This window comes from Hordeum vulgare, chromosome 6H (assembly GCF_904849725.1).
Source record: "Hordeum vulgare subsp. vulgare chromosome 6H, MorexV3_pseudomolecules_assembly, whole genome shotgun sequence".
Lineage (NCBI taxonomy): Eukaryota > Viridiplantae > Streptophyta > Magnoliopsida > Poales > Poaceae > Hordeum > Hordeum vulgare.
Genome location: NC_058523.1, coordinates 21,195,372 through 21,211,201, shown reverse-complemented (window position 1 = coordinate 21,211,201; position 15,830 = coordinate 21,195,372). Strand labels below are relative to the sequence as shown.

Sequence of the window (15,830 nt, the reverse complement as noted above, 5' to 3'; positions counted from 1 at the left end):
GGACAAAGGGAATGACATACGGGATTATATGAATCCTTGGCACTGAGGTTCAAACGATAAGATCTTCGTAGAATATGTAGGATACAATATGGGCATCCAGGTCCCGCTATTGGATATTGACCGAGGAGTCTCTCGGTTCATGTCTACATAGTTCTCGAACCCGCAGGGTCTGCACACTTAAGGTTCGACGTTGTTTTATGCGTATTTGAGTTATATGGTTGGTTACCGAATGTTGTTCGGAGTCCCGGATGAGATCACGGACGTCACGAGGGTTTCCGGAATGGTCCGGAAACGAAGATTGATATATAGGATGACCTCATTTGATTACCGGAAGGTTTTCGGAGTTACTGGGAATGTACCGGGAATGACGAATGGGTTCCGGGAGTTCACCGGGGGGGGGGGGGGAACCCACCCCGGGGAAGCCCATAGGCCTTGAGGGTGGCGCACCAGCCCTTAGTGGGCTGGTGGGACAGCCCAAAAGGGCCCTATGCGCATTGGAAGAAAAATCAAAGAGAAAAGAAAAAAAAGGGGAGGTGGGAAAGGAAAGGGGGACTCCACCCACCAGACCAAGTAGGACTCGGTTTGGGGGGGAGTCCTTCCCCCCCTTTGGTTCGGCCGACCCCCTTGGGGCTCCTTGAGCCCCAAGGCAAGGTCCCCTCTCTCCGACCTATATATACGGAGGTTTTAGGGCTGATTTGAGACGAATTTTCCACGGCAGCCCGACCACATACCTCCACGGTTTTTCCTCTAGATCGCGTTTCTGCGGAGCTCGGGCGGAGCCCTGCTGAGACGAGATCATCACCAACCTCCGAAGCGCCGTCACGCTGCCGGAGAACTCTTCTACCTCTCCGTCTCTCTTGCTGGATCAAGAAGGCCGAGATCATCGTCGAGCTGTACGTGTGCTGAACGCGGAGGTGCCGTCCGTTCGGTACTAGATCGTGGGACTGATCGCGGGATAGTTCGCGGGGCGGATCGAGGGACGTGAGGACGTTCCACTACATCAACCGCGTTCACTAACGCTTCTGCTGTACGGTCTACAAGGGTACGTAGATCACTCATCCCCTCTCGTAGATGGACATCACCATGATAGGTCTTCGTGCGCTTAGGAAAATTTTTGTTTCCCATGCGACGTTCCCCAACAACTTATGCTTTCTCTCTCTTATTTTGCAAGGTTTATTTGAAGAGGGAGAATACCGGCAGCTGCAATTCTGGACTGGAAAAGGAGCAAGTCTGAGTCCTCTATTCTGCGCAACTCCAAATGCCCTGAAAATCAACGTGGATTTTTTTTGGATTTTATAAAAAAATACTGGGCGAAAGAAGTGTCAGAGGGGAGCAACCACGGGCCCACAAGCCTGGTTGCCGCGGCCTACCCCCTGGCCGCGGCAACAGGGCTTGTGGGCACCCTGGCGGCCCACTGGCCCCCCTCTTTTGCTATATGAAGGGTTTCGTCCGGAAAAAAAATCAGGGTGGAGCTTTTTCGTGGTTTCTCCGCCGCCACGAGGCGGAACTTGAGCAGATCCAATCTAGAGCTCCGGCAGGACGATCCTACCGGGGAAACTTCCCTCTCGGAGGGGGAAATCGTCGCCATTGTCATCACCAACACTCCTCTCGTCGGAGGGGAGTCATCTCCATCAACATCTTCATCAGCACCATCTCCTCTCCAAACCCTAGTTCATCTCTTGTAACCAATCTCCGTCTCGCGACTCCGGTTGGTACTTGTAATTAAGGTTGCTAGTAGTGTTGATTACTCTTTGTAGTTGATGCTAGTTGGATTACTTGGTGGAAGAGTTTATGTTCAGATCCTTGATGCTATTCATTACACCTCTGATCATGATTATGATTATGCTTTGTGAGTAGTTACTTTTGTTCCTGAGGACATGGGATAAGTCATGCTAATAATAGTCATGTTTGGTATTCGTTCGGTATTTTGATATGATGTATGTTGTTTTTCCTCTAGTGGTGTTATGTGAATGTCGACTACATAATACTTCACCATATTTGGGCCTAGAGGAAGGCATTGGGGAGTAGTAAGTAGATGATGGGTTGCTGGAGTGACAGAAGCTTAAACCCCAGTCTATGCGTTGCTTCGTAAGGGGCTGATTTGGATCCACTAGTTTAATGCTATGGTTAGACGTTGTCTTAATTCTTCTTTCGTAGTTGAGGATGCTTGCGAGAGGGGTTAATCATAAGTGGGATGCTTGTCCAAGTAAGGGCAGTACCCAAGCGCCGGTCCACCCACATATCAAACTATCAAAGTAACAAACGCGAATCATATGAACATGATGAAACTAGCATGACAGAAATTCCCGTGTGTCCTCGGGAGCGTTTTTCCTCTTATAAGACTTTGTTCAGGCTTGTCCCTTGCTACAAAAGGGATTGGGACACTTGCTGCACCATTGCTACTACTTGTTACTTGTCACTTTTCGCTTGCTACGTTTCACCTCACTACACCATCACTTGTTACCGCTAGTTTCAGTGCTTGCAATTATTACCTTGCTGAAAACCGTTTATCAGAGACTTCTCCTCCTCGTTGGGTTCGACACTCTTACTTATCGAAAGGACTACGATTGATCCCCTATACTTGTGGGTCATCAAGACTCTTTTCTAGCACCGTTGCCGGGGAGGAAGCGCCTTTGGTAAGTGGAATTTGGTAAGGAAACATTTATATATTGTGCTGAAATTTATTGTCACTTGTCACTATGGAAACTGTTCCTTTGAGGAGTTTGTTCGGGGTATCTTCACCATGAACGGAAGCACGAGGAGTTGTTCCTCAACCTGAGGTACCTACTAAATATATCTTTTATGAAATTCCTTCGGGTATGCTTGAGAAACTGTTGGCTAATCCTTTTACAGGAGATGGATCTTCACATCCAGACTTGCATCTAATCTATGTAGATGAAGTTTGTGGTTTATTTAAGCTTGCAGGTTTGCCCGAGGATGAGGTAAAGAAGAAAGTCTTTCCTTTATCTTTGAAGGATAAGGCGTTGACATGGTATAGGCTATGTGATGATACTGGATCATGGGACTACAATCGGTTGAAATTGGAATTTCATCAAAAGTTTTATCCTATGCATTTAGTACATCGTGATCGGAATTATATTTATAACTTTTGGCCTCGTGACAGGTAAATCATAGCTCAAGCTTGGGGGAGGCTTAAATCAATGCTATATTCTTGCCCCAATCATGAGCTCTCGAGAGAAATTATCACTCAGAACTTTTATGCTCGGCTTTCTCATGAAGATCGTACCATGCTTGAAACTTCTTGTACCGGTTCTTTTATGAAGAAGGATATTGACCACAAGTGGAATTTATTGGAAAAAATCAAACGTAACTCTGAAGATTGGGAGCTTGAAGAAGGTAAGGAGTCAGGTATGAATTTCCAGTTTGATTGCGTTAAATCTTTTGTTGAAACAAACACTTCTAGAGATTTTAGCGCTAAGTATGGACTTTACTCTGAAATAGTAGCTTTTCTTTGTGAATATTTTGCTGCTCATGTTGATCTTCCTAAAGAGAAGTGGTTTAAGTATCACCCCCCTGTAGAAATCAACATAGTTAAACCCAATCTAGTTGAGGAGGAAGTCATTGCCTTTAGTGATCCTATTGTTCCTTGTGCCTACGCTGAGAAACCACCTTACCCTGCTAGGAAAAAGGATTATTCTAAAGCTCCAACTGTGATACTGTTGGAAATATGCCCTAGAGGCAATAATAAAATGGTTATTATCATATTTCCTTGTTCATGATAATCGTCTATTGTTCATGCTATAATTGTGTTAACAGGAAACATTAATACATGTGTGAATAAATAGATCACAATGTGTCCCTAGCAAGCCTCTAGTTGGCTAGCTCGTTAGTCAATAGATGATTATGGTTTCCTGGTCATGGGAATTAGATGTCATCGATAACGGGATCACGTCATTGGGAGAATGATGTGATGGACAAGACCCAATCCTAAGCGTAGCACTAGATCGTATTGTTCGTATGCTAAAGCTTTTCTAATGTCAAGTGTCTTTTCCTTCGACCGTGAGATTGTGCAACTCCCGGATATCGTAGGAGTGCTTTGGGTGTATCAAACGTCACAACGTAACTGGGTGACTATAAAGGTGCACTACGGGTACCTCTGAAAGTGTCTGTTGGGTTGGTACGAATCGAGATCGGGATTTGTCACTCCGTGTGACGGAGAGATATCTCTGGGCCCACTCGGTAGAACATCATCATGAGCTCAATGTGACTAAAGGAGTTAGTCACACGATGACGTGCTACGGAACGAGTAAAGAGACTTACCGGTAACGAGATTGAACAAGATATAGGTATACCGACGATCGAATCTCGGGCAAGTTCTATACCGACAGACAAAGGGAATTGTATACGGGATTGATTGAATCCTTTACATCATGGTTCATCCAATGAGATCATCGTGGAGCAAGTGGGAGCCACCATGGGTATCCAGACCCCGCTGATGGTTATTGGCCAGAGAGGTGTCTCGGTCATGTCTACCTGTCTCCCGAACCCGTAGGGTCTACACACTTAAGGTTTGATGACGTTACGGTTATAGGGAATTGTTATACGAGGTTATCGAAAGTTGTTCGGAGTCCCGGATGAGATCCCAAATGTCACGAGGAGCTCCGGAATGGTCCGGAGGTAAAGATTGATATATAGGACGGATGGTTTCGGACACCGGAAGTGTTTCGGGCGTCACCGGTAACGTACCGGGACCACCGGGACCACCGGAGGTGGCCCCGGGGGTCCACCGGAAGGGGGTAACGACCCCGGGAGGCTAGATGGGCCAAGTGCGGGAGGGAACCATCCCCTAGGTGGGCTGGTGCGCGCCCCACACTCAGCCCAAGGCGCAGGAGGTGGAGAGGGGGGGAAACCCTAAGGCCCACCTAGGGGTGCGCCACTCCTCCCCCTTGCCCTGGCCGCCGCACCTCCCATCTGGGGGGGCTGCCGCACCACCTAGGGTGGGAACCCTAGGGGTGGCACCCCCCTCCCCTCCTCCTATATATAGTGGGCACTTTTGGGCTTTTGGAGACACAGTTTTCCTCTCCCTCAGCGTAACCTTGCTCTTCTTTCTCCTCCTCTCTGCCGGTGCTTGGTGAAGCCCTACCGGGAGACCTCGTCTCTCCATCGACACCACGCCGTCGTGCTGCTGGAGATCTTCCCCAACCTCTCCCTCCTCCTTGCTGGATCAAGGTGCGGGAGACGTCACCGGGCTGCACGTGTGTTGAACGCGGAGGTGCCGTAGTTCGCCACTAGATCGGAATCACACCGCGATCTGAATCGCCGCGAGTACGACTCCATCAACCGTGTTCTAGTAACGCTTCCGCTTAGCAATCTTCAAAGGTATGAAGATGCACTCACCCCTCTCTCGTTGCTGGTCTCTCCATAGGAAGATCTGAATATGCGTAGGATTTTTTTTGAATTTATGCTACGTTACCCAACAGATACGTAGGAGTTACATTAAACCACTTGCACCCCCTGAGGAAATTAGAGTTGAACCTAGTGTTGCTATTATCAAAGATCTCTTAGCCGAAGACATAGATGGGCATGTTATCAAATTCCGTGAGGACTCCGCTAGAATTGCTAAACCTCACGCGAAAGACAAATACAGACCTATAGTTGGCCTGCCCGTTGTTTCTCTCAAGATAGGAGATCATTGTTACCATGGTTTATGTGCTATGGGAGCTAGTGTTAGTGCAATACCCCATTCCCTATATGATGAAATCAAAGATGAGATTGCACCTGCTGAGTTATAACCCATCGATGTCACTATTACGCTAGCTAATAGAGACACTATCTGCCCTCTGGGAATTGTGAGAGACGTAGAAGTCCTGTGCGGTAAGACGAATTATCCTACTGATTTCCTCGTCCTTGCTACTGCACAAGATAGCTTTTGTCCCATCATATTTCGTAGACCCTTTCTCAACACTGTCAATGCTCACATTGATTGCATTAAACAGACTGTCACTGTTAGTTTCGAGGGTGTGTCTCATGAATTTAACTTCTCCAAGTTTGGAAGGCAACCCCATGAAAAAGAGTCGTCTGGTAGGGATGAAATCATTGCTCTTGCCTCTATTGCCGTACCTCCTACGGATCCTTTAGAGCAATATCTGCTTGAGCATGAAAATGATATGCATATGGAAGAAAGAGATGAGATAGATAAAATTTTCTTAGAACAATATCCTATTCTCAAGAATAATATGCCTGTTGAACATCTTGGGGATCCTCCCCCACCAAAGGGTGATCCTGTGTTCGAGCTAAAACAGTTACCAGATACTCTTAAGTATGCCTATCTTGATGAGAAGGAGATATATCCTGTTATTATTAGTGCTCACCTCTCGAATCACGAAGAGAAGAAGTTATTAAAAACTTTGAGGAAGCACCGTGCTGCTATTGGATATACTCTTGATGATCTTAAGGGTATTAGTCCCACTCTATGTGAGCACAAGATTAAAACCGATCCTGATTCTAAGCCAGTTGATGATCATCAACGGAGACTAAATCTGAGGATGAAAGAGGTCGTGAGAAAAGAAATATTGAAGCTTCTGGAAGCAGGAATCATTTATCCTATTGCTCATAGTGATTGGGTAAGTCCAGTACATTGTGTACCTAAGAAGGGAGGTATCACTGTCGTTCCTAATGATAAGAATGAACTAATCCCACAGAGGATTATTACGGGCTATAGGATGGTGATAGACTTCCGGAAACTGAACAAGGCAACCAGGAAAGACCATTATCCTTTGCCGTTTATCGACCAGATGCTAGAAAGGCCATCTAAACACACACACTTCTGCTTTCTAGATGGTTATTCAGGTTTCTCGCAAACACCTGTTGCACAATCTGATCAAGAGAAGACCACCTTCACATGCCCCTTCGGTACCTTCGCTTATAGACGCATGCCTTTTGGCTTGTGCAATGCACCTGCCACCTTTCAAAGATGTATGATGGTTATATTCTCTGACTTTTGTGAAAAGATTGTTGAGGTTTTCATGGATGATTTCTTCGTTTACGGTTCTTCCTTTGATGACTGCCTCAGCAACCTTGATCGAGTCTTACAGAGATGCAAAGATACCAACCTCGTCTTGAACTGGGAGAAGTGCCACTTCATGGTTAATGAAGGCATCGTCTTAGGACACAAAATCTCTGAGAGAGGCATTGAAGTTGGTAAGGCTAAGGTTGATGCAATTGAGAAAATGCCTTGCCCCACAGATATCAGAGGTATACGAAGTTTCCTAGGTCATGCTGGTTTCTATAGAAGGTTCATTAAAGACTTCTCTAAGATTTCTAGGCCTCTTACCAACCTCTTGCAGAAGGATGTTCCTTTTGTTTTTGATGAGGATTGTGAGGAAGCTTTCGAAATACTTAAGAAGGCCTTAATAACCGCACCTATTGTTCAAACACCTCATTGGAACTTGCCCTTTGAAATCATGTGCGATGCTAGTGATTATGCCGTTGGTGATGTTCTAGGACAAAGAGTTGACAAGAAGTTGAATGTCATTCACTACGCTAGTAAAACTCTAGACAGTGCCCAAAGAAACTATGCCACTACAGAGAAGGAATTTTGAGCAGTCGTGTTTGCATGTGAAAAGTTCAGATCTTATATAGTTGACTCCAAAGTCACTATTCACTCTGATCATGCTGCTATTAAGTACCTTATGGAGAAGAAGGACGCTAAGCCAAGGCTAATCAGATGGGTTCTTTTGCTACAGGAATTTGATTTGCATGTTGTTGACCGAAAGGGTGTTGATAACCCTGTAGCAGATAACTTGTCTAGGCTAGAGAATGTCCTTGATGACCCACGACCTATTGATGACAGCTTTCCTGATGAGCAATTGAATGTCATTCGCACTTCACATAGTGCATCGTGGTATGTTGATTACGCAAACTATATCGTAGCCAAATACATACCATCCAGTTTCACCTACCAGCAAAAGAAGAAATTCTTCTTTCATTTGAGACACTACTTTTGGGATGATCCTCACCTTTATAAGGAAGGAGTAGATGGTGTTATTAGACGTTGTGTGCTTGAACATGAACAGGGACAAATCCTGCAGAAGTGTCATTCTGAGGCCTACGGAGGACACCATGCTGGAGACAGAACTTCTCATAAGGTATTGCAATCAGGTTTCTATTGACCCACTCTCTTCAAGGATGCCCGTAAGTTTGTCTTGTCTTGTGACGAATGCCAAAGAAGAGGGAATATCAGTAAGCGTCAGGAAATGCCTATGAACTATTCACTTGTCATTGAACCATTTGATGTCTGGGGCTTTGATTATATGGGACCTTTCCCGAGTTCGAATGAGTATACTCATATCTTAGTTGCTGTGGATTATGTCACTAAGTGAGTAGAAGCTATCCCCACTAAAAATGATGATCACCACACCTCTATTAAGATGCTTAAAGAGGTCATCTTCCCAAGATTTGGAGTCCCTAGATATCTGATGACTGATGGTGGTTCACACTTCATTCATGGTGTTTTCCGCAAGATGCTCGCTAAGTACGATGTCAACCATAGAGTTGCATCTCCTTATCATCCTCAGTCTAGTGGTCAAGTGGAGTTGAGTAATAGGGATATCAAATTGATCTTACAAAAGACCGTCAATAGATCTCGAAAGAATTGGTCTAGCAAACTTGACAATGCACTATGGGCTTATAGGACTGCTTATAAGAATCCCATGGGCATGTCACCATATAAAATGGTTTACGGTAAAGCCTGTCATTTACCTCTTGAGCTTCAACACAAAGCTTATTGGGCAATCAAAGAGCTCAACTTCGATTTCAAACTTGCCGGTGAGAAGCGGTTGTTTGATATCAGCTCATTAGATGAATGGAGGGCCCATGCATACGAGAATGCCAAGTTGTTCAAGGAAAAGGTTAAGAGATGACACGATAAAAGAATACAAAAACGAGAGTTCAATGTAGGTGATTATGTCCTGCTATACAATTCTCGTTTAAGATTCTTCGCAGGCAAACTTCTCTCTAAATGGGAAGGTCCCTACATTGTCGAGGAAGTATATCGTTCCGGTGCCATTAAGATCAATAACACGGAAGGTAATTTTCCTAGGGTGGTAAACGGGCAAAGAATCAAGCACTATATCTCTGGTACTCCCATAAATGTTGAGACCAATATCATCAATATCATAACTCCACAGGAGTACATAAGAGATGTTTGTCAGCCTGTTTCAGACCCTGAAAACCAAGAGGTATCTGTTTCGGTAAGTAATTGGACTCCGAAACTTTTTCAATAGAAAATTTTCTTCGTTTTAGAATTTATGGAAAATTAGAAAAATAAAAAACAGTCCGGAGAGCGCACGAGGCGGCCACAAGCTTGGTTGCCGCGGCCTCCGCTGGCCACGGCAAAAGGGCTTGTGGGCAGCTCGTGTGCCCCCCGGACTCCGTTTTCATCCTGTTAAGGGGACCCGAAGGCCCGCCATCAGCTTCTAGTCATTCTCGACCGTGCGATCTGATCGGACGGACTATCTCGTTCTCGATGGGACGATGCGCGTCGCTCCGTCCAACTCGCCAAGCCGTGTCGCGCGCATGCGCCGGCGGGAGTTGGTGCTGCTCGCCGGCGTGGTGGCGGCCATTAGGTGACGGTGGCGGGGTGAGCAGCGGGAGCCTCCGCTCGCCATCGTCCATGACGCGCTGCACCGGGCGCCGTTGACCACGCGTCTCCTCCGTGGAGCGAAGGAGGCGAGGCGCTGACACGCCGATAGGAGTGCATGGCGACGACGGCCACGACAGCTTCGACAGCTTCTTACCCGATGCGTATCGGAGGGAGGCGACGACAGCATAAGGTAAACTCCTCAATTTTGTTTCTGAAAATTTGACATAAGGATTTGGCGATTTGGGGGCAAAACTAGGGTTTCGGTGATTTGGGCCAAAATTGACATAATGTTTTCTCAGCATTTGCAATTCCAAAATTCCCCTCATTATTTCTGCCCAAGCCCAATTAGTGCCAATTGAACATTAACGTTATTTAATCATGATCGAATAAAACATTGACAGAGAGCACTAGTGCCCAACTCGACTGATTAGCACTAGATCCAAGCAATTAGAGCCTTAACCGAAGCTTTTGACCCTAATCATTGCCTCATCAACTTAACAGCCGATAATTAAACCATGATCTTAATTATCCGCCTTAAAATAATACCATTAATGTTTAATCTTGAATGAACAATTGTAATTGAGACAGCCAAAAAACTGAAACATGATCAATAGCATTAAAACGGTAGGCCTTTTCCTCTATCAAGTTTGCATCAAGAAAAAAAAAAGCCTAATAACGGTTCTAAAAGTGATCAAAACAAGCCCATGTTACCAATGTTAGAATTAACTTTAGGGCTTAACATACTTAGGATCTCTGATGATCTCTTAACTAGAACACCTTACTAGGCAATATGAGTGGAAGCATGATGAAATCTGTGATGGCCGTGGCCATCGGAGGAGGCCGATGCTTAATCCTTTGCCTGCCTAGTGCAGGCGTGATGAAAGATGAAGCCATGGTGATGTAGACGTGCAGGGGCAGCAGCACAATCCAGTGACATCATGAGGGCCGCCGACACAGCCCTTGTAGAGGCCTGTGGTGGTAATCTGTCTTCCAGCCCTTCGGCTCCCTCTTTGAGGAAGTACATAATATTTTTGGCAGTAGTATCATTACATAACTGCCTTTTGTGTCAAAGATAATCATAGGAGAAGGAAAAGGTTGGTGGCCCAGCTCATTGCTTCTGCAAGTCTCTTGCTGCTGAATGCTACACTTAGATTTTGGGTAATACTGCCACAAGACGATGATAGCCGTATTTGCGTCACCGTTAGTGTTTTCCATATTGTTCTCTGAAGGTGTCCATATTTGCTCCACCGTTAGTGTTTTCCATATTTTTCTCTGAAGGTGTCCATATTTGCTCCACCGTCAGTGTTTTACTTTTGGTCAGAGAACATTCAGTCAGACAAAGCACCACTTGTTTTCCTTCTATATCTGTTGCATGTCACTGACATTCTCTCACTTCTTTTCCAAATATCCGATGGATTGGCGATCCTTGGAAATCTATGATGACACAAAAGATCATATCTCAGGCATAATCACTTTTAAATAAAAAAAAGGTCAGTCACCTAACTAAACGGTTCATTAACACAAAACCCTCACATGTCACCATTCACAACACATCACCATAAATCTGTGACTGATCTCTCCACGCTCCTCACTCCCTCATTCCTTTGGTCTCCATGGCGCTAGCGTGGGCCTTCGTCCTCCTCCCTGCCCTCTTCTTTTCCTCCTCCTCCTCCTTTGTATCAAACCTCCGCTTCAGCAGCAACAATGGAAGTGGAGCGATATCCTCGCGCTGTCCACAGTCTCCGCAACACTGTTCACAGCTTCCGGAGGTCTGTCCACCGCCTCCGGGGGTCCCCTCTGTTGTCAGCATGAGGTACAGGACTGGCTACCACTTTCAGCCGCCCATGAACTGGATAAATGGTATTCACATGATCACGTCTCTGGTTTGGTTTCCTTTCTGATTTTTTCCCCTTTGCTCCATCTCTGCTTTTTGGATCATATGTATGTCACTTACATTCTCTATTTTTTTCCCAAATATCTGATGGATTGGCGATCCTTGGAAATCTACGACGACGCAAAAGATCCATGTGGTACGTATATCTCATGCACAAACACCTCTAAATAAAAAAGAGAAAGAGTTGCAGTATTCTACAACTTAGGCCCTGTTTGATTGCAAAGTATTTTCTAAGTTTTTTATGAATACTACTGTTTTTGAGATTACCGTAGTTCTATTTACAATGAGCTGTTTGATTGCCCCTAAAAACTGTGACTACAATATTGGCCAAACTGCAGTTTTTTCTCTGTATAAAAAAAGAACCCAAGATCTCTTTTTGTAAAACTGAGGCCTAGTTTGGCAGCAAAGTTTTTAGAAAACGGTAGTAATTGAAAACCAAAGCATTTTCATGGGTGGGCAATGAATACTGTAGTTCCTTAAAACCATTTTTTTTTCAGTTTTACATGTGTTTGGCTGGTGTAATTAGCGGCTCCTAACGGCGGTTGGCTGCATGCAGCCGCCATGTACACGTCCGCCGGACCTAGATGCTAGGATTTGTAGAATATGTTTATCCCTGCTGCATCTACATGCACATCAGCTAACCTAGAATCTGTCTCATGGCCGAGAAAAGAGACATGAGATTCACAAGTGAGGCCGGCTAGAAGAAGAAGCACCTTGAGAGACCACGAGACATATTAGAATTATTTTACAAGATAACAAATTGAGGAAAAGTAGGAGGCGATATAATCTGATATAGTTATCTCGACATAGACAGCGATGTGAAGTGCGCTTTGTTCTGTTTAGAAAAAAGAGGCGGGGGCCTCTTTTTTTGATACAGCAAAAATACCATGGTTTCTAGGATACTATGGTTTACAAAACTTCAGTTTCTGCTGAAGCCAAACACATCTAAGTATTCAAAACCATGGTTTGTTTCAGAAACCGCGGTATTCTCAGAAAACTTTGGAAATACCTTGCTACCAAACGCAGCCTGAGCAGTAAAAAAAAAACAGTGCAATGCGTCGATCTTGGCCGTGCGGTTCCAGTTCGTGCAGCTCTATGACGCAGTAAAGTTGCCGCTGACTATGCCATGCTGCCGGGTGTCCTCTTTGGTAACCTCCAAGCCTTCAGTGTAGGTGTTCATACGAGGTCCCTTTGTTCTAGCTTCTGTTCTTATGCATCCAGATGGCAACGGCTAGCTAGCTAGAACAATGTGTGCTCTGCTGTGTACATGGTTGTTCTTAGGCTGATCAGTTGGGGTATGCAACATGCAACTGCGCTGGTAAACATAATCGTTTGCTAGCTAACTGCCAGCCAGCCTTTTTACGTTGTTGTGCCAAACATGCTCTCAGTATCGTGCATACTCTGAAATATTATTTTGTGTCAAGACCACGGTATTTGATACCTACAGGATAAATTACTGTAGTTTTTTTATGCTCTGGTTTTTTACAATACTTTACTGTCAAACATAGCCTTATACTACCTCTATTAAATATATTGCAGGACTAATGTACTACAAAGGCATCTACCATAATTTTTACCAGTATAACCCCCATTCTGCCCTCTGGTGTTGGGGTGACATAGTTTGGGGGCATTCAGTTTCGACGGACCTCATCAACTGGATTCATCTTGAACCCGCGATAGAACCGGATAACCCGAGTGACAGAGATGGTTGTTGGACCGGTTCAGCCACAATTTTGTCCGGTGGTCAGCCTGTCATCTTATACACTGGTATCAGCAGAAAGAAGTTTCAGGTCCAAAATCTCGTCTTTCCCAAGAATACTTCTGATCCGTACCTGAAAGAATGGATCAAAGCAGGCCAGAACCCAGTGATCAAACCAGTGGTACCGGGTTTAAATAGAAGCCGGTTCAGGGATCCGACGACCGGTTGGATTGGACCAGATGGATTGTGGAGAATAGCAGTTGGGGCTCAGCTGAAAAGCTACACCGCTGCTCTTCTATACAAGAGTGAACAATTTCTAAGCTGGACAAAACTTGATCACCCATTGTATTCACATAGTCTATCCAATAAGCAGGAGTGCAATATGTGGGAGTGCCTGGATTATTTTGCGGTATTGCCTGGCAATAACAGTGGGCTGGACATGTCCGCAGCAATCCCAAGAGGCGCCAAGCATGCCCTTAAAATGAGTGTGGGTAACTTTGACAAGTACTTGATCGGGGTGTATGATCTCAAACGTGATGCCTTTCTCCCGGATACTATTGTAGATGACTGTCAGCTGTGGCTGAGGATCGATTACGGCAATTTTTATGCTTCAAAGTCATTCTTCGACCCACAAAAAGGCAGGAGGATCATCTGGGGTTGGTCTAAGGAGGCAGATTGTCGTTCAGATGATATTGCAAAAGGTTGGGCAGGAATCCATGTAAGCAAATCCTTCCCTAATTTGCTGTGCTTCATGTCATTTTGAAATAATGATTTAACTGATTTAGCAAATCAGTGTAACATCTTTCATCTCATTTTTTATTATGTTTAGACAATCCCCAGGACAATTTGGTTAGACAGCGAGGGCAAACACTTGCTGCAATGGCCAGTTGATGAGACCGAGTTCCTTCGAACAAATGAAACCAACCATCAAGGACTAGAGCTCAACAAGGGTGATCTGTTTGAGATCAAGGGAGTTGACCCTTTTCAGGTAGTTTCCTTTTCACAGACAGGCTTACGTGGTCTTCGAGAGAATTTATTTTACTTCAAAAAGTGTCATGCCAGTAAGAATTGTAGGGTCTTCTGATAATTACTAGTTAGCTATATAGTGCATTTTTGCAGCAAAATGATAGTTAAATATTCTGAAGCTTTGGTGTGTTGTGTATTTTTCATAGCAACTGTAACTAATAAGGCACAAGTTTTTTTGAAACAGGCTGATGTGGAGATATATTTTGAGCTGACATCCATCAATGACGCCGATCCTTTTGATCCTTCCTGGCTTTTGTACCCCGAGACGCATTGCTTCAAAGCTGGTGCATCGGTTCCTGGTGGTATAGGGCCATTTGGACTAGTTATTTTGGCCTCCAACAACATGGATGAGCACACTGCCGTGCACTTCAGAGTCTACAAGTCACAGCAAAAGTACATGATACTCATGTGCTCTGATCTAAGAAGGCCAGTAGTGCTTATGGTTTTTGCCTTTATTTTGGTTAGTCTTCTCCATAAACGTCTGAAGCAAATTGAAATATTTTCTTTTCTTTGCACAGGTCTTCCATGAGACCAGGACTGTGCACACCAGCCTATGGAGGCTTCTTTGAATTTGATCTTGAAAAGGAACGGAAGATATCTCTGAGAACTCTGGTGAGCTGGGAGGCTCTGCCATTTGTCCTGTTATTCGTTTCATGCACTTCATATCAGACTTGAAAATGGATGTATGGATGCTGCCGTGCAGATTGATCGGTCGGCGGTGGAGAGCTATGGCGGGGGTGGCAGGGTCTGCATCACAGCCAGAGTTTATCCAGTGGTGCTCGCTGTTGACGGCAAGGCCCACATGTATGCCTTCAACAATGGAAGTACCACGGTGAGGGTGCCACAGCTCAAGGCATGGACCATGAGGAAGTCAAATGTGAATGTGGAGTGATTATTGTCACAGAAGAGCAATGTGGCTGAGATGTGGAAGTGGCTTGTTTCATGCGATGCACACGAAAGTTTACCCTCTATCTACTATGCAGCGGTCAGCTATAAAGTGGAATCTTGGGCATTATAAATTGCTCAACTATGTATGGTTATCTGTAATCAATTGGCATTCTGTGTGTGTTCATTAACATGAAGACATAAAGACTTGCTTGTATTAATCAGTACCTTCCACTTGATCTTGCTTGTTTACAATCTGTGTGTTTTCGTTCATAGTTTTTTTCTGATTGATTTTCCATGTTTGCTTTCACTGGAATTCAGGGAGGCCTGGATGCGATTTCTAATGTTTGAAGCTAACCTCTTACTGTATGAAATAAACATGCCACTTTGAGAGTTGCAAAATTTCACATGAGTGATGCGGCGACGCACAAAACACTTTTTATTGATTGGTAGCCATTCAACATCATATGACCTATTCAGCTCCTTATTTGGAAGGTCACTTGGCGTTACCTACAGCACCACCTCTTATAGCACCAATTTTTACATTCCGCTATGCCTTCCCCATCTACAAAATGGCCAATGCGAGCACATCTTATAGCACCAATTTTTACATTCCGCTATGCCTTCCGCATCTGCAAAATGGCCAATGCGAGCATAAGACCATGATAACAAATGAATATTCTTTGTGTCAATAGGAAAAAGAGAGCATATATAAATTGTTC

The 15,830-nt window shown here is 44.7% G+C and overlaps 1 protein-coding gene across 3 annotated transcripts; it reads left to right on the top strand.

Moving 5' to 3' along the window:
* The first annotated feature begins 9,535 nt into the window (after positions 1-9,535).
* On the top strand, positions 9,536-15,360 carry LOC123401966 (fructan 1-exohydrolase-like). Of its 3 annotated transcripts, XM_045095830.1 has the most exons (8): positions 9,536-9,794; positions 10,477-11,464; positions 11,626-11,634; positions 13,038-13,915; positions 14,027-14,185; positions 14,408-14,649; positions 14,742-14,835; positions 14,927-15,360. In XM_045095830.1, exons 2-8 carry the CDS (start codon positions 11,218-11,220, stop codon positions 15,113-15,115), a joined length of 1,818 nt encoding a protein of 605 aa, XP_044951765.1. In that variant the 5' UTR covers positions 9,536-9,794; positions 10,477-11,217; the 3' UTR covers positions 15,116-15,360. The 3 variants fall into 3 exon arrangements, with proteins under 3 accessions (XP_044951765.1, XP_044951767.1, XP_044951766.1); XM_045095832.1 differs by lacking the exon at positions 10,477-11,464 and having other exon boundaries at positions 9,538-9,794; XM_045095831.1 differs by lacking the exon at positions 9,536-9,794 and having other exon boundaries at positions 9,827-11,464.
* Positions 15,361-15,830: the final 470 nt, after the last annotated feature.